General features: G+C 42.2%; 3 protein-coding genes across 5 annotated transcripts in view; 2 read left to right on the plus strand and 1 right to left on the minus strand.

The window, feature by feature from the left end:
• LOC128544661 (germ cell nuclear acidic protein) overlaps window positions 1-2,426 on the plus strand; it is a 6,561-nt gene extending 4,135 nt beyond the window's left edge. Inside the window, exons 2-6 of the mRNA XM_053514922.1 lie at window positions 1,100-1,144; window positions 1,264-1,332; window positions 1,815-1,866; window positions 1,986-2,022; window positions 2,150-2,426. Coding sequence (XP_053370897.1) covers window positions 1,100-1,144; window positions 1,264-1,332; window positions 1,815-1,866; window positions 1,986-2,022; window positions 2,150-2,195 — 249 coding nt within the window. The 3' untranslated portion in view covers window positions 2,196-2,426. The remainder of the gene's footprint in view (window positions 1-1,099; window positions 1,145-1,263; window positions 1,333-1,814; window positions 1,867-1,985; window positions 2,023-2,149) is intronic.
• Window positions 2,427-4,265: 1,839 nt separating this feature from the next.
• Window positions 4,266-9,331, plus strand: nosip (nitric oxide synthase interacting protein). Its single transcript, XM_053514911.1, has 10 exons — window positions 4,266-4,351; window positions 4,635-4,715; window positions 4,806-4,911; window positions 6,039-6,120; window positions 6,252-6,387; window positions 6,471-6,643; window positions 7,350-7,466; window positions 8,359-8,429; window positions 8,572-8,680; window positions 8,838-9,331. Exons 2-10 carry the CDS (start codon window positions 4,646-4,648, stop codon window positions 8,907-8,909), a joined length of 936 nt encoding a protein of 311 aa, XP_053370886.1. The 5' UTR covers window positions 4,266-4,351; window positions 4,635-4,645; the 3' UTR covers window positions 8,910-9,331.
• A 342-nt stretch (window positions 9,332-9,673) lies between these two features.
• rcn3 (reticulocalbin 3, EF-hand calcium binding domain) lies at window positions 9,674-20,623 on the minus strand. 3 transcript variants are annotated; one of them, XM_053514909.1, is made up of 8 exons: window positions 20,606-20,623; window positions 15,167-15,375; window positions 14,874-15,067; window positions 14,616-14,788; window positions 14,449-14,509; window positions 14,259-14,350; window positions 13,359-13,466; window positions 9,674-9,796 (listed from the first exon to the last, which is right to left on the minus strand). In XM_053514909.1, exons 1-8 carry the CDS (start codon window positions 20,606-20,608, stop codon window positions 9,689-9,691), a joined length of 948 nt encoding a protein of 315 aa, XP_053370884.1. In that variant the 5' UTR covers window positions 20,609-20,623; the 3' UTR covers window positions 9,674-9,688. The 3 variants fall into 3 exon arrangements, with proteins under 3 accessions (XP_053370884.1, XP_053370883.1, XP_053370885.1); XM_053514908.1 differs by lacking the exon at window positions 9,674-9,796 and adding an exon at window positions 12,046-13,158; XM_053514910.1 differs by lacking the exons at window positions 9,674-9,796; window positions 20,606-20,623 and adding exons at window positions 12,046-13,158; window positions 16,364-16,450.
• Window positions 20,624-22,500: the final 1,877 nt, after the last annotated feature.

A 22,500-nucleotide genomic window follows, 5' to 3' on the forward strand; every position in this document is an offset into this window, starting at 1 on the left:
TGTGGCAGTGAATGTTAGCAGCAGATTAATACTTATAAGTATTTATTTCTTAAAATCCAAATCGTGACTGTGGAGTGATGTCTGGTACAGGTTTCTGCTCGTCAGCAGGTTGTGTCTTTATTTTAAGCAGTTTTAATGCCTTTAAGCTTTTAATTTCATAGGTGTTGGGTTTAATTGCTGAACTCAGACAGTTTCTGATCAGCGCCAGTGGAAACAGATCAGATTAATGTGGCCGTGTCCACGCATGAAGAACTCGACTTGCCATATAAGCGTGTTGTGATTGAAGGCTAATTCTGGCGCCCTGATAAGAGGAAGGCCGTGGACAGAACCAGGAGCAAATACTTTAGCAAAAAAAGAACAAAATTGCTTTAAATTTAAATTTTAACTATAATTGCGTTCTAACAAAAAAAAATATTTCAAAAATAATTAACACCCCACTCCGCCGAAAGAGGGAGCTGTAGTACACTTTAAAAATACATTCACTGTCCACTTTATTAGGAACACCTGACAGCTGCCGGTGACAGGTGCAGACTCAAGCCAACTGGACAGATTAAACGTGAATCATCTGGTGCTGCTTCTGATAAACAGCATGAAGGTGCAGGTGTACAGGGGTTCCTGAAGTCTTCCACAGGAAGTTTATTATACTTCATGTGCCCCATAATGTAGAACAGGTTATTATTTATAAGCATTCATTCAGGATTAAAATTAAAATAAAGCATTGATCATCTGGGAACATGAGCTGGAGAAATAAAATATATTATACTGTAAACAGAAGAAAGAGAAGAAAGAGAAATGTTGGGTACTATATAATAATATTGACACGTGCCTCTGCTTGCTGTGTTGTTGTGACTTTGTTAGAGTTTTTCCAAGCAAGTAGAATAAAGGCTTTAAAAACAGTAATGGATCAATCTGATGAAAATAAAATAAAATAATTAATTAATTATATACAACGGATTGATCCATCAGGGGCGGGGTTTTGTGTTTGGGGGCAGGGCTTAGCTCTTGCACTTCTTCCTTCCTAAAGGAACACTGTGTCTGGAAATATTCCCAGTGTGAACTGGCCATGTTTCTTACAGATGATGATGATGATGATGATGAGGAATACCATGACGGCTCCGTCTGCAGCCTCTGTGCCCACTGTGAGGTACTTATTCACATAATCACTTTATTTTATACATGCTTATTCCCACAGTGCTACACACACACACACACACACACACACACACAGAGGGTTTAAGCTAACTGTATCTTTCTGTTCCTCAGCACTGCGACAGCTGCGACAAGTGTCCATGTAAAAAGGGAGACAAATCTGTGTACTGCGAATTCTGTGATGTAAGAAACCACACACACACACACTCACACACACACACACACACACATTTCATGATACCTTGATACCTTGTGTCAAGAAACTGCAAAGAAGCGTAAACTCCTCCGTCCTGGCGATGTGGGAAAATGACGTAATGTTAGAGATTTGCTTCTGACTGTTACAAAGCTCTGACACTGGAGACTCCTTCCACACATGATGATTACATGTTTCTTTATTACTCTTTATTTATAAAATACAAATGAGCTGTTACTATGGAAACAATAACGTATCAGAGAGAGCACATTAATATAAACCTGCGCTACTGTCAGAGCCGCTGTTACAGAGAGTTAATCAACACCTTCTGACCAATCAGAGCGCAGGATTGAGGAGAACGCTGGTGTAACAATGATTATTTTCATTTTTATTATTAACAACACACATCCTTTCAATAATTTTTTAAAACCTAAACAGTAAAACCTTTTCTTCTTTTTTATTCCCCCTACAGTCCTGCAATCTGTGTGCCATGTGTCCTGTGTGTGACACCGTGTGCCAGCCAGGTAACAGAAACACGATGATTAAACTTTCATTTTTCACTCTTTTATTTGTATTACTCTAAAATATATACAGGCCTTATTTATGAAATGATTTATTTATAAGCTCCCTTCTGAATTTTAAGGTGGATTCCTGGACTCCGTATCCGGTTCCATCTATAAGTACGACTCACACACACACACACACACTGCTTCTCCACAGTAACACTCGATCCCTCTCATACGAGAGTGTTATAAGTCTGTAATACAGTGTTTACACTGCCTCTCTCACATTTCTATTGTTTTTCAGGACTGTTGCTGATATCTTCGATGATGATGATGATGATAAAAAGTAAAAGGCCTTCATCGCCACCGTGTGGCCCAGAGTGTAAATCAGGGGCTCGGAAAACAGAACAAGGATTTAGTTATCATTTATATCAGATCATTAATGAGTTTATTAATAGTCTGATGATTTTCACAGATGAGGTTCACTGATTGATTATCAGTTAATAAGTGGAGTGTAACTGAGCAGACGCTTCGCCCTGTCGCAGCTGTGTGGTGTGAAATAAAATGATAAAAAACTTTAACTGGTGGTTTTATTTTTAACATTTTCATTACCATTTAAAATGCTAAATATGCTCACTTAACATCATATATTCATTCCTTTAATACGCAAAGATAATTAATAAAACCTTAACAAATCTTCAACTTAATCTCATGTTTGGTTAAGTTAATTTTTGCAACTAAAACATTATCATTGTGTGCTTTCTGCCAAGACGTTTCTTTAGATTTGTGTTGAGAGGAAAATCATTTTATTGCTTCCCGATATTATCTTTATGCTCCAGAAAAAAAAAACTCTCTATATGATGGTATCACGATACCTCTGTGCCTATTTAATAAAATAGTCATTCTATAAGTATCATGGTTTTTATAAATATCCTGATTCAATTTTACATTTTCTCCTCAATTGTGTTTCAATTTTAAACATTTAAAAAAGTTTCATGAGTAATTAAATGTAGCTGTTTCCTTATAACATTAATTTTCACACTTAACACCAAGTGCAGCATTTAAACACTACAAACTAACTTTAAGTACAAGTGTTTAAGATTTAACCGAGCAGCGTGTATCTCTGTCATCCGCCATAATTATTATTTCTGAACAAACTTAGCAATTAATTCAGTCTTAACACACACGATGAACATGTGTGAATAGTACAGAGTGCGCCACCTGTAGGATTATAAACATTTTACCGCCAAAAAGTCTCAAAACTCAACAGCGAGTGTGCGGTTAAAGTGGTTGTGAGCACGCAGGTGTGTGTCTGTGTTCTACCGCAGGTGTGTGTCTGTGGTCTACCGCAGGTGTGTGTCTGTGTTCTACCGCAGGTGTGTGTCTGTGGTCTACCGCAGGTGTGTGTCTGTGTTCTACCGCAGGTGTGTGTCTGTGTTCTACCGCAGGTGTGTGTCTGTGGTCTACCGCAGGTGTGTGTCTGTGTTCTACCGCAGGTGTGTGTCTGTGTTCTACCGCAGGTGTGTGTCTGTGTTCTACCGCAGGTGTGTGTCTGTGTTCTACCGCAGGTGTGTGTCTGTGTTCTACCGCAGGTGTGTGTCTGTGGTCTACCGCAGGTGTGTGTCTGTGTTCTACCGCAGGGTGTGTCTGTGTTCTACCGCAGGTGTGCGGGGCTTCTAACAAACAGGATTTTAGACTAATTAGTGCACATGGTGTTTTGAGACTGGTGTAAATGTGGTAATAAGCAACTCATTAGCTCACAGAGTTGGAAGGAAAAGGCCGATCGGAGGCTTTTAACATGTGGTTTTTGATAATGTAATGCCATAAAAATGTGTTTCTGTTGCGGCATCAAACTAAAAACCAAAGATTCTGCTCACTGGCCGACGGACCGCTTCATCTCTACAGTCTTTCGTCTGCTGCCGTCAAGGGGTCACCAGACGACCGTCCCACCCGCACGATGACTTGGGACAGGTTTTACACCAGATGCCTGACAGAATTCATCTCTATTATAAATGAAATTATTTTATAATAAACAATAACATAAAGAATTATTTTTTTATCGATTTTGGAGTCAGTATGGTGATACGTCAGTCAATTCACAAAAGAATCGTAATTAATAACTGAATAATTTTCCCCATTTCTAATAACTATAGTATTTTTTTTAAACATTAAAATAATAAAATTTGAGTAAGACAGTAAAGTCTGACCACTGAGTGTGTTATTAGGAAGAAAATTACTAAAGAAAGATTTATGATTGAAATTATTAGATAATGTTTGAGATAACTCAACCTAATAACTGGAACTATATTGTTAATGTGTGTATGTGGGCGTGTTGGGGGTGTGTTTATGGAAAACATTTAAATTCATTTCTGATCAAAAGAACGAAATGATTCAAGAAACGATTCGATCAGTTTGATGAACGAGATTCAAAGAACCACAAAGAACAACAAGCCGGAAGCGGAAATCACTACATCACGTGACACAGACTACTTCCTGTCCGCCTGAGGTAAATAACCAAGCTATGTCCATTAGCTCCTTTTGTTTTATTTATACACATTTAAACAGTGTTGTTTGACCTTAACGTCATTCTCTCTGAGGTAAAGCGGGTTTATATGGTTTATATACTTAATGTAACTTTAAATTAAACTTAAGTGAAATCGCTTATAAAATACGCAGTATTAGGTGGGGGTTTAGCGCGCGTGCAGGGAACCTGAATGATTTAGCCAGTTAGCTTGGATCCGTGCGTTGCTTTTACTTCAGGAGTTTATTAAACCAACATTTTATTCCAGAAAGAGAGAAGATGACTCGACACGGGAAGAACTGCACTGCTGGAGCGGTGTACACTTATCACGAGAAGAAGAAAGACACAGGTCTGAGCCGTACCCTCTAAACTCTGTGTGTGTGTGTGTGTGTGTGTGTGGGGTAAAGTCACAGTTGTGTGCTTATTGTGTGTGTTTAAGCTGCTTCCGGTTACGGCACTCAGAGTGTGAGGTTGGGGAAGGACGCGATTAAAGACTTCGACTGCTGCTGCCTCTCATTACAGCCCTGTAGAGATCCTGTGGTGACGTAAGGAACACACACACACACACACACACACACACACACACACACACACACACAGGTATAGGCCAGGGGTAGCTTAGTGGTTAAGGCATTGGACTACGGTTCGGAAGGTCCCAGGTTCAAACCCCACAACCACCAAGTTGCCACTGTTGGGCCCTTGAGCGCGGCCCTTAACCCTCAGATGTGTAATGAGATAAAAATGTAAGTCGCTCTGGATAAGAGGGTCTGCTCAGTGCCTAAATGTATAGTGATGTCATGGATACACACATTTAGAAGAATAATCCTGCATGTCACAGTGTGTTAGGAAGTTGGGGTTGGAGCACCCCTTGGTGCGGGAACAGGGTAAGGGCCTCACCCAGGGGCCCCTCAGTAATCAGTGGGCTGACCTGGGCTGATCAGTGACCCTCAGTTTTAACTGTTTGAGACACTATGCTTCCTGTATACACACACACACTGTATATGGAAGCAAAATATTCTCATTAATAATTCACACAAAAGACACGATGCACACATGCGTATCGCAATTCACATGTGTATCCCGGCACTCAAGTAGTACACCCCTTTTGCGCAGTCTGAGTTAATTACAACGGAAATGAAGTTTTACCTACTCACACCAAGAAGTTCATTAATGAAACATTATGAAATAAATTAATAACTTAGACGTGCATCCTGTTCTTGGTTTAAGGAGGTAAAACTTAATTTCTGTTGTAATTAACTCAGATTGTGTAAAAGGTGTGTAAAGCTGAGCTACTTAAGTGCTGCTGGAGGGCTGTGATTGGTTGAATGGTGAGATCGCATCTGATTGGCTAAAGAGTACGAGTGACCCATTTTGCTGCCAGCAACAAATCCAGGGATATTCTCACACACGGAAAGACGATTTTCACATTCACAGTCCATGATACACTTGTGTTGATACACAATTGTTTTTTGTGAATTTTCTGCACGTGAAGTGGGTTTCATGCATGTGTGCATCGTATCTTTTGTGTGGATTATTAAAGAGACTATTTTCCTTCCATACTGTTTTAGTTTTCTTATTTAACACTTTATTAATGTTTATATCTTAATGGAATTTCTGTGTAAATCTGTGAATTACCTTATTAATCTGTGTGTGTGTGTGTTTTTAAATGCAGTGAAGATGGATACCTGTATGAAAGAGAAGCCATCCTAGAGTACATCCTTCATCAGAAAACAGAGATCGCCAAGAAGATGAAGGTGTGTGAGGCCTGAGTGGAGACTGCAGATGCCTGGTCTCTGTGTGTGTCTCTGTGTGTGTCTCTGTGTGTGCCCTTTTGGGGTTGTGTCTAAATATATTTGTGTTGTTCTGTGTGTGTTAAACCCTGCAGGCATACGAGAAACAGAAGAAGGCTCTGAGGAGCCAGGGCCAGCTGGAGTCCGGGTCTGGGGAGCGAGAGAAGATTGAGAAGTTCAAAAATAAAGAGAGCAGCATCGTCTCCAAACCCATCAACCCCTTTATCACAGGTACAGGAGGAGCAGGTTCACCACACACAGAGTTATGTATTTCTTTCTTATGGTGTGTGTATGTGACGGTGTTGTTGTCGCAGGTCAGAGTACAGACACCTCCTCGTCCCCGAGTGGCTCTCTCGCCTCTTTAACCTCTCTTAGCTCGTCCAGCTCGGCTTCAGCGTCCACCGAGTCCACGTCCTCCTCCAGTCTGCCCAGTTTCTGGATCCCCAGCCTGACTCCTGAGGCCAAACCCACCCTGCTGAAGAAGCCGGTGAGTTCCCCTCAGGCCGAGGAGCGAATCAACTCATTCATACATCGCATCACGGAGCTTTCCTATCTCACTTTAGTAAACATACGAATCTCAGGTGGCCTGATCAAATCAAATCATGCGTCAAGTAAAGGTTCACATCCCTGAGTGTGACACACCTTTTTTCCATGCTGATGTGGGGTCAGTGTGTACTGCTCTACCATAGAGTGTGGGACATTTGCTCACACACACAGACACACAGATAACTGTGTTTGCTCAAACAGGGCATTACACTGCAGAATGTCACATTACCGGGTCACACTGACTGTGTGTGTGTGTGTGTGTTAATGTACGAGATCAGAAATTTCTAAACCCAAATTAAATGACAGCAGTAGAGAGCAGTACAGTTCAGCCATCGTCTCACTCGACACTCACTCAGACACTGATGTCGTCTACACGGACACACGCTCTATTTATTTATTTATTTCACTCAGTGTTTTGTGCTGCGGACAAAAATATAAGGGTTGTATTTCAATAAAAATCATCAGTCATAATAATGGTGTGCACCAGGTTCCTGTCTGTTCCTGGAGATGAATCTTGGCTTTCTGAAGACATTACCTTCATGTTTTTTCATTACTTCATCCCATCTTTATATCTTCTTCTTTTATTTCTGTATAATGTATTTATTAATTTATCTATCTATTTGTTTTTTATACCTTTTTATTTACAGAGTAAGACAGTGCTGTGTCCTATGTCCGGTCGTCCCCTGAAGATGAGCGACCTGATTACGGTGCGTTTGACTCCGCTGGACCCCAGTCTGGACAGAGTGGCCCTGCTCACACGACAGGTATCTCTCACACACACACACACACACACACACACACACACACACACACACACACACTTGAGGAAAGTTTTCAGCTGCTCAGCTCTATAATAAGTAAATGTAAATGACTCCGTATAAGGGCGCTCGCCAAACACACTGAAGGTGTTAACTTTATACCCCCCCCCCCCCCCCCACTTCACCTGTTCCACTTCACCTCTCAGTTCTCTTCCTGCTTACACACAAGTTCCTCTAGAGCTTACACACCCTCAGTGCATTGCATTGTGGGCCAGCAGTCACGTGTAACGTCGCTGGCGCCGCCCTGTTGGTCGTAGCACTGGAGCACAACACTACCATAACGTTTACATTTCCTATCCAGATTCACTGAGACGTTTTACGATCTGCGTGAAATCATTTTGTCTGCAGCTACTTATAATTTCAGGAGTTAATATTATATAAAAAGGTGTTTGAGTGAAGGCATGAAGGGGATGAGAGACTCGACGGCTTCAGTGTTTCGCGTACATTAAGTTACGTGACGTTTGGTTACACTTCCCCACCACGGCAATAGTTCAGTTCACGTAAATCTAACGCTGATGCTCACTTCCTCTCCTGAGCGTCTAGCAGTGATTACAGAGACTCTCTATTCCGATTATAAGCAGTACAGTAGATCATAGAGCCCTAAATATAAAATCTCTCTCTGGAATCGGTTGAGGAATCTAAAGGTTCGAGTGTTTTTTATCCAGAACACTGAGGATTCACAGTGAGGTGTATCAGGTCTGAAGTGATTTATTTATTTTTTTTACACAGGCTGGTGTGTGAGGATGTAGAGAGCCATGATCGTAAGAGGGGTGTGTATATACAGGGGCGAATATACAGTATGTGTGTGAGTTTCACAGTTGCTGTGTGTGTGTTTCAGGACAGATATGTGTGTGCAGTGACCAAAGACACGCTGGGGAACTCAGTCCCGTGTGCAGTGCTCAGACACTCGTGAGTCACTGTTTATTTTATTCATGGTTTATTTTTTTGTGATATATATTTAATTTATATTTCAATGATGCTTCTCTCTCTCTCCCCCCCTCCCTTTCTCTCTCCCTCCCTACCTCCCTCCCTCTCTCTCTGTCTCTCTCAGAGGAGTAGTGGTCACTCTGGAGTGTGTAGAGAAGCTCATTCGTAAGGATATGATGGACCCAGTGTCTGGGGACAAACTGAAAGAGAAGGACATAATAGTGCTGCAGAGGGTGAGTGTGTGTGTGAAAGTCGTCCTACACAGGAACCCCCCCCCCCCCCTTCTTGTCTCGCGCCGGCTACGATTCTTTTCAAAGATAAAGTGCAAGTAAATTTGTTTTATTTGATATACCTTGTATTTTGTCTTTTGTGTGTGTATGTGTGTGTTAGGGTGGAACGGGATTCGCTGCTTCTGGAGTCAGCCTCTGTGCGAAAGAAGCCCGACCCGTCATGCAGGCGTGAGCTCGTGTGTGTGTGTGTGTGTGTTCAGCCTGTGTGTAATCTGTGTGTGTGAGAGAGAGAGCAGTGTGTATGTTCAGCCTGTGTGTAATCTCTGTGTGTGTGTGTGTGTGTGTGTGTGTGTGTGTGTGTGTGTGTGTGTGTGTGTGTGTGAGAGAGAGAGAGCAGTGTGTATGTTCAGCCTGTGTGTAATCTGTGTGTGTGAGAGAGAGAGCAGTGTGTATGTTCAGCCTGTGTGTAATCTGTGTGTGTGAGAGAGAGAGCAGTGTGTATGTTCAGCCTGTGTGTAATCTCTGTGTGTGTGTGTGTGTGTGTGTGTGTGTGAGAGAGAGAGCAGTGTGTATGTTCAGCCTGTGTGTAATCTGTGTGTGTGAGAGAGAGAGCAGTGTGTATGTTCAGCCTGTGTGTAATCTCTGTGTGTGTGTGTGTGTGTGTGTGTGTGTGAGAGAGAGAGCAGTGTGTATGTTCAGCCTGTGTGTAATTTGTGTGTGTGAGAGAGAGAGCAGTGTGTATGTTCAGCCTGTGTGTAATCTCAGTGTGTGTTCCTGCTTTCTGTTGTTGGTTTACATTTGGGACAGATGTACATTTATCACTCATCATGTAGAACCGCAGTGTCATGATGAATTAACCAGAGATACAGCTGTTTTTTTTTTCTTCTTTTTTCTTCACACATTACAGACGCATTTGTTTTTTTCTGTAAAATAAATTTTATTTCTACACACCCTGTGAGCCGAGTGTTTTTGTTTTAAACAGTAACAAGACAGTCAGGAGACGTGCAGAGGTCAGAGTTCATCGTGTTCCGTCATTAAAAGAGTGCCGTAGTCTGTTATGGTGCTGACTTTAACCTCATCCAGGTTGTCCAGGATCTCACTAAGGGAGAGATGGCCGTCCTGAAAACCACACACACACACACACACACAGATCCAGAACAGACCTGAGGGCAGGTGACGGGTGATAACAGCAGTAGATCCGCTAAACAGTGTGATCTGCCATGATAATGTACTAATGTTTAAACAATTTAATCCAGTCCTGATGTAAAAGGGGCCGCTACAGACAGCAGAACATTCTGCAAAAAAAACATCGCGGGTTAAACATTTTATTTCCTGTTTAATAAAATGAAACTTAATTCATAATGTAATATTGACTTAATTTTCAACACCAAATAATTTTAGTTTTAGCATAATTTACAGTGTCTTTAAAATATCAGTACTTTACATTGTGATGCCCTGCCCCTGAATTAGTTTAAACAGTAATATAAGTCTGTTTTAAATATAAAAGTGCACAAATGTGATATTTAAAGGTGCAGTCTGCGAAGTAGTGTTTACAGGCCTGTAATTAATAGTGTAACTTTTTGCCTATTATGTAAATCAGCCCCACCCCTTTTTCTAAACCTACAAAGGCCGATATTAAGCCCCCCTTTATCTCTAAGATTCTAAAAAAGGTGGTATTACAGCAACTATGTTCATATCTACATAGAAATAGCATAAACAAATTGTATTAGTATTTAGGCCTCATCACAGCACAGAGACAGCACTTGTTAAAGTAGTAAATGGCCTCCTACTGGCTTCACTATGCTTGTTACTTGATCTCAGTGCAGCTTTTGAAACCATTAATTAGTGCTGGGCGATATGACGATATATATCGTGGGGACGATAGAAAAGTGTCTATCGTCCTGTTTCTCTTCTATCGTTTCTAACCTAATTTATCTAACCTAATATCAATTACTAAAGAAAATATTGCAATAAATAGGTTATGACAAATGTATGATAAAGTCTTGTCGCTATGCAATGCATACTCTACCCTTTATATAAGTGATGATCAAAAATAAAAATGAACTTTTTCGCAAAGAAACTCTGTCTTGTGGTTTTGCTACATGCTTTACGACATGCTTTACGCTAGTTAACTCGTGAGTGCTTAAAGAAGGAGACGCAAGCGGTTGAAGATGAATGCCCGGAGTCGCAACAAACTGAAACTGCTATGGAGGCAGCAGCCCAAAAAGTACTTTTACTGAAATGTGGGGGTACGTCAATGATTTGGCTTCAAGAGCTCTGACACGGAGCAGAAGACAGTCATGTGCAAACTCTGCCAAAAGACTGTTTCCACGCCTGACGCGAAACTTGAAATGGTTGTGCACTTTATTATTAAGTTTATTTTGATAATACTATTTAAATAACTATGATGTGGATAAAAAAATGTAAAGGCTATTGAAGCTCTAGCTCCACCACATTGATACATTTATATTGCTAAACTAAAATGTATTTTTCTCATTTGTGACAGTTCAGTTAAATGTCACTTCAAAATAAAGTTGCAAAAAAAAGTATGCAATGATATTTTAGTCAACCTTTTCAGAGAATAACTGAAAACGTACTTTATTGTTGGTGGTATATTGTGATATATATCGTTATCGTGATATAAAATAATCCATATCGTGATATATGATTTTTCCACATCGCCCAACACTACCATTAATCATAGTATTCTCTTTCACAGATAAAAAAATGTAGTAGGAATTAAGAGTACAGCCCTCTCCTGGTTTAGATTCTATTTAACGGATCGTATAGATTTAAATGGTGACCACTCTGCATGTTCTCAAGTGAAGTTTGGTGTTCCACAGGGTTCAGGTTTAGGACCACTGCTTTTTTCTCTTTACATGCTTCCTCTGAGCAACAGAATTCATAAGCATGTTATTAGTTTTCATTGTTATGCTAATGACACAGTTAGACGTCTCAGCAAAACCAGACAAGAAAAAAGTTTACCAAACTTGATCAATGTGTGCAGGATTTGTTCATCAGGGATGATCTGATCATTCTGATTAATTTACATTCACATTTCATACAAACTTCCATAATTTTCTTTCGATTGTGTGAAGATGCTTTGCGACAATGACAACTGATAAAAGCGCTATACAAATCAAATTTAATTGAATTAACCCTAAATTTGGTGTTTGAACATAATATAAGGAATTGTAATTCATGAGACAGACAACAGGGGGCTCTAAAGCATTCCACACGGCACCTTTAACAGCTCTTCCTTATCACCCACCAGGGTGATTACAGTTGTGTAGCTGCCCTGTTACACCTGAACCAGTGTAGTGTGAACAACAAAATAATAAAAAAAATTTAAAATTAAAATACAAGAATAAAAAAACAGGATTTGGTTTTATTTTGATTTAGAATTTACAAAGAAACGTTTGGCCAGTAAACAATGACAAAAACCGTGTCCCCTTTCAAACACCTCCTCTATACCTTGCTCTTTCTCTTTCTTTACAGGTGTGTGAGTGAGAGTGAGACGTCAGGCAGCTGTGTTTATTGTGTGTGTGTTCAGTGTGTAACAGCTCAGGCGCTCGGCCGATTCCTCAGTGCGTGTAACTCTGGTGTGTTAATTAATGAACAAACCCAAAACGATTCCCGAGTGTGGCTGACCCCGCCTCCGAGGTTGTCGTGAGCTTCTGGGTTTAGGTGGAGTGTCGACATGAAGATGTAAAGGTGAGAAACCTTCTTGTAAATGTAAACACCTCCGGCTGCAGAATGATCAATAAACCCCTCATTCAATAGAAGTGTGGCAAGGTCGCCGTGTCTGTGCTGATGCGTGATGGTGTGATGTCATCACTCAGCTTCCACATGGTAACGCTACATACATGTTTAAATTCTTTTAGGAAACAAACACTTTGATTAACTTCACAGACTGAAATGCAGCACGGTGGAGAAGTGGGAGGAGCCAATGGCTGATGATGTCACACGTTTCAGGAAAGTGTCCTGACAGTTTGATGATGTTTTTATCTAAAGATGACTAGTTAAAAGTCTGATGTTTATCTCTATTTAAGTGGTTTTATACCTGCGCTCACACACAACGACAACTTTATCAGATCAACCACACTCAGGGTGAGTAAGATAATAGCTGGTTTGATCCCACTGTGTGTGTATGTGTTTGTGAACCTGGTTGTTAGTGAGTAAAATGAGTAAATAAATACAGTCTGTTTCAGATAAACTGAAATTCCCTCCCAGCATCCCGACCCCAGCCCTGACCCTTCTGTTCTGACCCCTGACCTTAAGCCCCGCCTTTAATAATATAGAACATTGTGAATGCATTCCCCTCCCTCTGTACATGACCCCTGATGGTGTTCTCTTCTTCAGATTGGATCGGATCAGAGCTCGTCGTGCTTCCTGGTCAGATCTTCTCCGTAATTAGTGGCTTGGCTCCCGACAAACATGTTCCAGTTATCCAGAATCTCTGCCTTGGAAATTTTGTCATCCTAATCGAGCGTGGATTGAAGATCCGATGGTTAAATAATAAGGAGAATTAAATAAAAAAAGGTAAAGTAAGGAGGAATGAGGAGACAGAAAGAGAATTACATTGTTTAGTGTCAATTAAAGACTTAATTAAAGTCATGCATGAATTATATTAATTAGTATTAACGATGTAGCAGAAAAGGATTTGTTAGCGAGTACTCACGTTATTCTTGTCGGTCTCGTGAATGAGATGTTTGGCCTCGTTGTCGGCGTGATCCACGTCATGTGGGAGGATCCAATGAGCGATCTCATCAGCATCGAGGAAACCGTCCTGAAAATTTTTAACTTTATTAAACCTGTACACTCACAGCTCAGGGCTTATAGAACTGGTATTTATTAATGAACCAGGCCACGCCTTCTTCTGTTAGACTGACAGGTATTGAGGCCATGCCTCCTACTCTTAAAATGATAGGTACTAAAGCCACACCTCCTCCTTTTAGACTAAAAGCTACTGAGGACACGCCTCCTGCTTTTAGATTCACAGGTGCTGAGGCCACGCCTCCGGGCTTTAAATTGTCAGATACTGAGGCCACACCTCCTGCCTTTAAACAGACAGGTAATTAGGCCATGCCTCCTGTCTTTAAACTGGCAGGTACTGAGGACACGCCTTCTATTAGACTGAAAGGTACTAAAGCCACGCCCCCTGCTTTTAGACTGGACAGATTTTGAGGCCACGCCTTCTTCTATCAAACTGACAGGTACTGAGGCCATGCCCCCTTATTTTAGACTGACAGGTATGGAAGCCACACCTCCTCCTTTTATACTTGACAGGGCACTAAGGCCACGCCTCCTGCCTTTTAGATTGAAAGGTACTGAGGCCGCGCCTCCTGCTTTTGGACGCACAGGTACTAAGGCCACACCCCCTGCCTTTCAAATGTCAGGTACTGAGGCCGCGCCTCCTGCTTTTGGATGCACAGGTACTAAGGCCACACCCCCTGCCTTTTAACTGTCAGGTTCTGAGGCCACACCTCCTGCCTTTCAAATGTCAGGTACTGAGGCCATGTGTTTGCTTAGTTGCCCGCCCCCTGGTGAAGGTGTGAGTGCGCTAATTAAAGACACACACCTTGTTGGTGTCTCTGTACTCTGAGAAGTGTCTCCTCTCGTTGCTCACCCACTCCGGCTCACTCTCGCCCTTCTCAGGAGTGTACATGTCACCTACAGAACACAAAGCACCAAGTTACACACACACACACACTTAAGTTGTTACGGTTACACTCTCACACTCTAATCTAGAACATTGTTTCAGGACGCACCGATGTACTCATCTAAATTGACCTTTCCGTCTCCGTTCTTGTCGATGTCCTCCATCGTCTCCTGTTGGGAGAGAAACGAACAGATGTACACGCCTGTTAGAGAAGCTCATAGCGGTGATGGACGGAGAGTGGTTGCTATGGTAATGTGTTTCTGCATCACCCTTTACCTCCACTACAAGCTTCCTCATGTAGGCGAACTCCTCTGGGTGGAGGAACGCGGTGAACTCCTCCTTCGTCGCGATGCCGTCTCCGTCCTTATCTGCAAACTTGAACCTGCGCTGGTCTCGTGCGTGCATCGCCTTGTACGTTTCTTTGTCTTCCAAATCCTCAGAGTCGTCATCTAGAGCAATGAAAGACATGAGTGACATCACGACTCAGGGCCGCATTGCGAACACTACGGGCCGCGCCCAACACTAGACCCTCACCCAGGTAGGTTCCGTAGGTGGTGTTCTTGTACTCCACCCAGGAGATCTTGCCATCCTTGTTCTGATCGTACTCTTTCCAGTGCTTGTTTACGTTCTCCTCGATGTACCTCCTCTGCCTGTGCTTGATCCAGTAGTGCAGCTCGGCGTGGCTGACGAAGCCGTCCTTATCCGTGTCGATGCGTTCTACGATTTTCCTGTAAAAGGAAAATTACACACATAAGGAGTCACAGCAGAAACAAGAAGAACATTCTAGAACAGAAGGCGCTATGAAGGACAAAGGAGGGCTCTGGTACCCGAGCCTGGCTTTGCTCTCCTCAGGGGTCAGCTGGTCGAAGGTCTTGGCTTCCTCTTTGCCCAGGAAGGCCTCGTGGTCGTACTGGAAGCCGTGAGCGTCATCATGGGCGTGGTCGCTCAGGTCACGCTGGTGATGAACGCGCTTCTCCTGAGGAGGCACGGCCAGGCCGAGTGCCAGCAACACTGACAAAATGAACAACTGCATTTCCTGCACGCACACACACACACACACACACACACACACACACACTGTGCTGACATGATGCTGCTTACACTGCTGAGTGCCAAAAAATTGTACACCTCTTATATTCTGCATTAATAACTCTCAAGATAGACTAAAGTATAACGCATAGCAAACTTCAACCATATAATCTAATCTAACCTAATCTAATCTAATCTAATCTAATGCCATTAGCGACAATACAAGCAAGAAAATAAAAAGATTTAAGAGGTGTTCAGGAAATATGAGCGCAGTTACAAAGGCTTTATTAACATCAAAGGCGAACACACACGAGATTTTTTTTACAATAAACTTGATTTATTGAACTAATTAAATTCATATAAATAATCTTTACACACACGGTTTTTCCTACTTATTCAACTTACACATTTATTGTCTTGTATTGAAAAATCAATTTTCACTTTGGATCTTCTGAGGGTGCACAAACTTTTGAACTCGATTTTCAGTAGAATTTATAACAATATGATTCTAATTTTTCCCCCCAGGAACAAGAGGTTACATGACATTACTGAGTGCTTAATGCATGCATGAACATGTAGTGATACATGAAGGTCAGATTTGTTTAGATTTTAAGCAGAGGAATAAAAAGATTGAATAAAATGAACTAAATTTAAAATGTATCTAACTTGTTACATAATGACCAGAGGGATAAATCACGGCATCTTAATCCATGTAACACACACACACATGCATTTACTATTTCAGTGTAAATCAATGCAAATGTGTTCTCTGTGTTTAAACTAACCAGTTAGTGTGTTTTTAATCTTGCACAATAATAATATGTAATTAAATGATTAAGATGCTGTAAAGAGACAAAACAACTCTAAATTTCTTTACACAAACTCAAAATTACCACCAAAACACAAAGCAAATCCAGAGTTAAAGTTGATCTCGGTGCACAGGACTAACTTTAGTGACTATTTTCCATATTTCAGTAAATTAAACTCAAACTCACCCAAACTCCAGGGATTAGAATCTCTCTCTCTCTGCTGCGCGCGCACGGGTTCAGTCGCGTTGGCACACTGCCTCTTTAAATCGCGCGCAGGAGGGGCGGGTTTGACTGTTACACGCCACGCCCAGAATCCCGTACTGACACAGGAAGGGACCAATCACAGCTCAGAACTGGGCGGGCCTGTCCGAAATCGTGAACGCGACTGGCTACGAGGCGCCACGTTGACACGCGAACGCGCATCTGAAAGTGAAGCGTTCGTGTGTGCGTGTGCATGTGTGCGTGCGCATGTGCGCGCGCGCGCGCACCGTTCTGTACAACTCCGCACGCTGAAGGACCCCGATGTGGGGGCGTGTCTCTGGTGTTCGCCTGAATTAAACTCATCATCAGTATAGATATTGTAAATAAGGTTTAATAAAAATAACTATTTATAAATTAAATAATTATAGTATTAAATTGTGTGGAATTTAAATACAGACGTATCACATGTTAAATAATGTTTGTTAGCTTTGGACTCGTGAGATTTGTGAGGATGAACAGCTTTAATCGCATTAGTCTTAACAAATAATTAAATACAGATGAAGTCAATCATAAACTTTAATTAAACACCAACTGCTGCCTCAGTGTTAAATGATGTGTTTTAAATACTGTATATACTGTAAATTGTAAAGATCACAAAGGCACTCTGATAGCCACCTAAACAGGCTCTGTTACACACACACACACACACACACACGTCACAGCATAATCTCTTAACACACTTTATTTCATTTATATTATTTTACTCAGTTATATATTGAAAATTCAATCTATTTGTGCATTTATAGTAATTAAATTAATTAAACAGTAATTATACAAATGTAAAAATAAAAAATTCCACCACTTCCGAGATTCAGAGATGACTAGCCCACATTACATAGAATCTTCTAGAAGTTTCCCCTCAGACCTCCACGTTCAGCTGTTTCTCAGTTTCTCCAGGACTTTTACAGCTGACTCGAGATGTTCACAGAACTCTTAGATATTTATGGTGTTAAACTGTTATTAGTGGAAAAATACACCAAAAACTGAAAACAAGCTGAAATCTGTTCATTTTTCTTTTATCAAATTATCAGGGTTTTTTTGCTCTGTTTATTATTTTATTATTATTTTATTATTTCATATTGAAACACATTTTTTAGTAACTATGATAATCTATGAGATTAATGTTTAAAGTGTATAGGCTATACAGTGAGTCTCTCGGAAAGGAGAAAAATTAATTTCACTGTTGTTCATAGTATTGAGGAACAGAAGCTTCTTTTTCACGAAGAGTTCCAAGTGGAACCCATTCAAAATGTTAAGAACCGTATCCACCCCCGATCTAATCCAGATTTATTGCTGTTTCTATTAAATTTTTTGCTTTCAGAGAATCACATATTGCATAATCCATTTTGGTGTTTTATTTATTAATAATTAAATTTAGGAGAAGTTTGACGAACATGAATGACACATTCTTTAAACTGGTGTTTTACTGGAGCTGAATGATTGGACACACATTGGATTGGACAATGTGTTATATTTATTAGAATAGAACCCCAAGAGTTTGGAGCACAAGGTTTAATAGATTTGAGGTTTTCCGAAATCAACACAGGCTCAGAATTACACAAACAGCCACCTGATTGCATTGTGTTGTGTTTGTTACAGTTTGCATATTTGTGCGTTTCATTTATGTTGTCTTTTTATATTAGTTAGTTTTGTTAATTCATGTTGTTAGTTTGATGTATTTAGCACCTTGTTCCTGGAGGAACATTGTTTCATGTCACTGTGTACTGAACTGTATATTGTTAAAATGACAATAAAAGCCGACTTGACTTGACATTTGATTAAATCCCTTAGCAAGATTCAGTTCAGTTCAGTTTTATTCATATAGTGCTTAAACCGTGAACACTGAGAAAGCAGCTTTACAGAAATTTTTAATTCCATATATTTTTTTAAAAATGTAAAAAAATAAATAAATTATAAATGTATATATTTACACCTTTGATAGATGTAACCAAACTCTCGTCAGAGTTCTGTTGGACATCTGATCACTATTCTTGGCAGAATCAGTAGTGTTTAATTAAATCTGTTGGTCTCCTGCCACTGTTAATCCCCCTCCACAAATTGTTGAAGGATCTAAGGCTCTAAAAGCTCTTAAAACTTTATTTATGTCCACGTTTTAGTCATCTAGCTGATGATTTGAGGTTCTGCTGAAGAGCTCTTACGTTCTTATCCTTTTTCTTAATGATTCCATCCACTTTTGTTTACACACTTGCAAATGAGTTGCTCTGTCTGTACGCTGTGATTCGATAAGCTTGCTGGCACCAGGAGAGACACAGTCACACACGCAAGCACAGTGTCTGTCAAAAAGCTCTCTATTTACAGAGTATTCATATGATACATATGTACATCTGTAACTACAAAGAACATAAACCATTTTAACATGTCCTGGTGAAATCCTGAAGAATAAAAGAGTGGAATTTGTACAGATGTTGTCCAGAGATAAACCAAGCAGTGTTATTTTGAGAGAGAGAGAGAGAGAGAATGAGAAGGAGAGTTTGGGAAAGTTCAGATCCAAGAGGAGACAGGATGAAGTAGCATAGATTATTTAAGACATTTATATCAGATCCACCAGGAAGAGGGAAAGAATTAACTTATTTTATATAATTTTTTTTAAAAAATATTGTGGCGTGGGCGGGGCGGCGGCTGACGACCAGCATGCCTTGCGGGAATGTTGGTGTGTTCACCATGATGGGGAAAGGTGTTTGGGTTAGTGGCTTCGGCCCTGTTGTGTGTGAGGGGGGAGTGACGTGTGAAATGTGCTCCAGTTCAAGCTAGTGCTGAATTGGATGTAGGCTCCTGAGTGAAGGTGCTGCTCATGCCATACCTGCTGGGGGCTAAATAAAGTACTCCCAGCCATTGCATTGGGCAGCAAATAAGCTCACTCGTCTCTCCAGCAATCTTGCCGGCGTAAAAACGCTACATTGGTGTCAGAAGTGGGATGGAGAATAACAGGTTCGAGTGCACAAAGGAGGACCTTCTAAAAATCCAAGCGGGCCGCCGAGTAGCGGAGCGACTACTCGTGCAGAAGAAGCGCTTTCCTGGCGGAGCTAGCGCGAGCACACCACGTCAACCAACGCGGAGCGGGAAGCAGAAGATCCCGGCGCTGGATCTCGGGGCGGAGGCTGGCGCTGCGCAAGCGCCGGAGCAAGATACAGCTCCGTGCGCTGTTAGCCGGCAAAGCAACCTGCCGCTGAGCGCGCTGAGCCCATATCGGCGAGCCCATATCGGCCCAAAACATCGCGGCGGAAGAGCCGAGCGACCGCCCGCAGCTCAGTGGCGCTCGGGTCGTGAACCTAGCCGGGGACAGGGCTACCCGTCGCGGCTAGGCAACGAGCAGCTCTCCGACGTTTCGCGGCGAGGCGACGGCGCGGGGGACCGTAAGGAGGCGCTGCGCGAGGCCGAGCGCGCTGAGCCCATAATGGCGGCACATCACGGCGAAAGAGCCGAGCGCCCGCTCGCAGCTTAGTGGCGCTTGGTAGGTGAACCTAGCCGGGGACAGGGCTATCGTCGCGGCTAGGCTTCGACACCGCTTCCGAGATTCCGCGACGACGCCGAGGCCAGGGACCGCCGGACTACCGCTGTAACGTTCTCAGGCCTGAGGGACAGCGTTCACCAGCAGCCGCTAAACTAGCGCCGGGTGGACGATTGGGGAGCCCCGCGGGGCTTTACATCGACTGTGTGCCGGACGGCGTCTTACTGCGGGCGCTCGTGGACACCGGCTCCACTGTTTCCCACGGGTTGTGGAACTGTGAACCGCTCATCGCCAGGCAGAAGGGCCCCACCCAGCGCTCGCGGGCACCGCTGCAAGACTTTTGGGTGGGGGCACCTATGGGGCGAAGCGGCGTGGACACTCACAGCCAGCTCGGCTTTCCGATGTCATCTACCGGGTGCGGTTGGCAGGGCGGGCACGAGTTTTGCTCTACCGGGACCGTCTTGCGCCTCACCAGCCGCACGCCGGGGAAGCATCGAACTCTGTGGAGGCCGGACCGCCTCAGGACTACATTTGCGTTCATCCCTCATCTGCCAAAGGACGCCGGCGTTCCCACCGCCAGCGCCGACCTCCTCCACGCCTCCAAGGCAAAGTTCGTCATGGTGACCAGGGACGGTCACAGCTCGGGTGGGGGCAGTGTGGCGTGGGCGGGGCGGCGGCTGACGACCAGCATGCCTCACCATCCAAACACACCTCTGGTCAGAACTTTCCTCCAGAAGACGTTTGCATTGTCCACATGCTGAGCTGCAAACTTTTCTCGAGCATGATAGTGTGGATTTGGAGCAGCAGCTTCTCCCTACCCCCTACCACTGGTGTTTTAGCAGCTTCCTGTTTATGGTAGGCCCGAATCTTGGTGGTTCCTGGGTTGTTCCTGACCATCAGATCCAGATTCCTCTTAGCTGAGGAAGACAGTTTGGGCCTTACTCGAGACCAGGGCAAAGTGGCTCCAACTTCAGGTAACCTTTGCTTATATACAGTAGTGTGAACCCATCTGTGAATCTGCAGGAGTTTAGAGATGGATCCAAGAGATGCACCTAACTCAAGCACATATAAATCCTCTTTCTCAGATCCGCCCTGAGCTTCTTGGCCTTTCCCATTGTGCTGTGTGTTAGTTAATTCAATGAGTGCTGGCTCACTGCTATGCTATACACACACACTTGCATAGAGAGGCTACCAGCTGGAATCCATCATCATCATCACAAACAGGAAGTTGAGAGGCCCTGAGCATATTTGGGAATAAATAATCTAAGTTGGTTTGTATACTTTTGACCTTTTGATGATTTCAGAAAACCCAATCCCAACTCTGCCACTCAAAAATCAGTCAAAGAATTGCGTATTTCACTGACACAAAACAAAATGTTAAATTTAAAACTTACTTTACATTTACAAAAGTTAACTTTACATTTAAAGTTCTACTTAACAATAACAATATGTATGAGAGGTTTCATTACTAATGAGGTAAATAAAATTTTCTTTGAATAATAATAATAATAATAAAAAACAAGACAAGGCGAGAATCTAAAATTAACACTGCTGCTGAGTTCTGTCTCCTGATTGGTCAGAAGGTGTTGTTTACTTACTCTAACAGCGGCTCGAACAGTACTGCTGGTTTATAGTATTAATGCACTTCCTTTTAATGGTTTCCATAGTAACAGCTCACTATGTAGCATCAGTGGAAGGAGTCTCCAGTGTCAACGCTGTGTAACATTCAGAGGCAAAGTTGTAGTTGGAAGTTTTCCAACATCTTCAGGACAGAGGAGGTAACACTTCTTTGATGTTTCTCAGTGACATGTTGTGGGTTTTTGTTTTTCAGAGAGAGTCTACAGAAACCCTGGTGACTGAACGAGTGTTTATAGCTGCTATAATGGAAGTGAGAACAGGAACTCAAAAGTACAATGTCGCTATAAATAGATAAAAGTATAATGTATCATGATCGATTCGTGACATTTATTTATTTGTGATTATTTCATTCTTGAGGTTCATAAAACATGTTTTTTCTCAAACCCTGCAACCCTGCATACCTTTCTCTCTCTTTCTCTCTCTCTGTCTGTTTTTGTCTATCAAATTGTCTCATATAAAAAAAATCATACATACTGTATATCCTTTTTTGGGGTGATCTCACATTTTTTTGCTGTGATTATAATTTTTTTTATAATTTATAATTTTCTGTTGCAAGTATTATTTTGGCCTGTTGGGGGAGCTACAGTGTTACAGTGGCATACACCAAAATTAGGCTGATTGGAGAGTTGCAGGGTTCCTAACTTTCTAAAGGAAAGGATGGTTCAAACTCACCATAAGATAAACCTCACACACTTTAAAAGCTGACACATGCTTGTCTTCTACACCTCCATCATTTCATTCTTTCTTTCTGCATTCTCTCTCTCTCTCTCTCTTCTTTTCGCTCTTGTTCTTCCCCTCAGGCCGTGTGTATGCTTATTTGGAGCGATTGGAGGTGACAGGGCCAGAGAGAGATGGAGGGAGGACTCTCTTCTGTTTAGCCTGGGAGCACAAAATAGCACAGAGAGAGAGAGAGAGAGAGAGAGAGAAGGCAAGGCAGAGAGATAAAGAGACTTCT

Source organism: Clarias gariepinus, chromosome 16 (assembly GCF_024256425.1).
Source record: "Clarias gariepinus isolate MV-2021 ecotype Netherlands chromosome 16, CGAR_prim_01v2, whole genome shotgun sequence".
Taxonomy (NCBI): Eukaryota; Metazoa; Chordata; class Actinopteri; order Siluriformes; family Clariidae; genus Clarias; species Clarias gariepinus.

Bases quoted from the DNA above. Each gene is read 5' to 3' on its own strand.
- rcn3 (XM_053514909.1), bottom strand. The intron at 15,068-15,166 runs GTACCAGAGCCC...TTCCTTTTACAG, and splicing joins GAGAGCAAAGCCAGGCTCGG to GAAAATCGTAGAACGCATCG. The intron at 14,789-14,873 runs GTGAGGGTCTAG...TCATTGCTCTAG, and splicing joins CACCTACGGAACCTACCTGG to ATGACGACTCTGAGGATTTG.
- nosip (XM_053514911.1), top strand. From the start codon at position 4,646: ATGACTCGACACGGGAAGAACTGCACTGCTGGAGCGGTGTACACTTAT. The intron at 4,716-4,805 runs GTCTGAGCCGTA...TGTGTGTTTAAG, and splicing joins CGAGAAGAAGAAAGACACAG to CTGCTTCCGGTTACGGCACT. The intron at 7,467-8,358 runs GTATCTCTCACA...TGTGTGTTTCAG, and splicing joins TGGCCCTGCTCACACGACAG to GACAGATATGTGTGTGCAGT.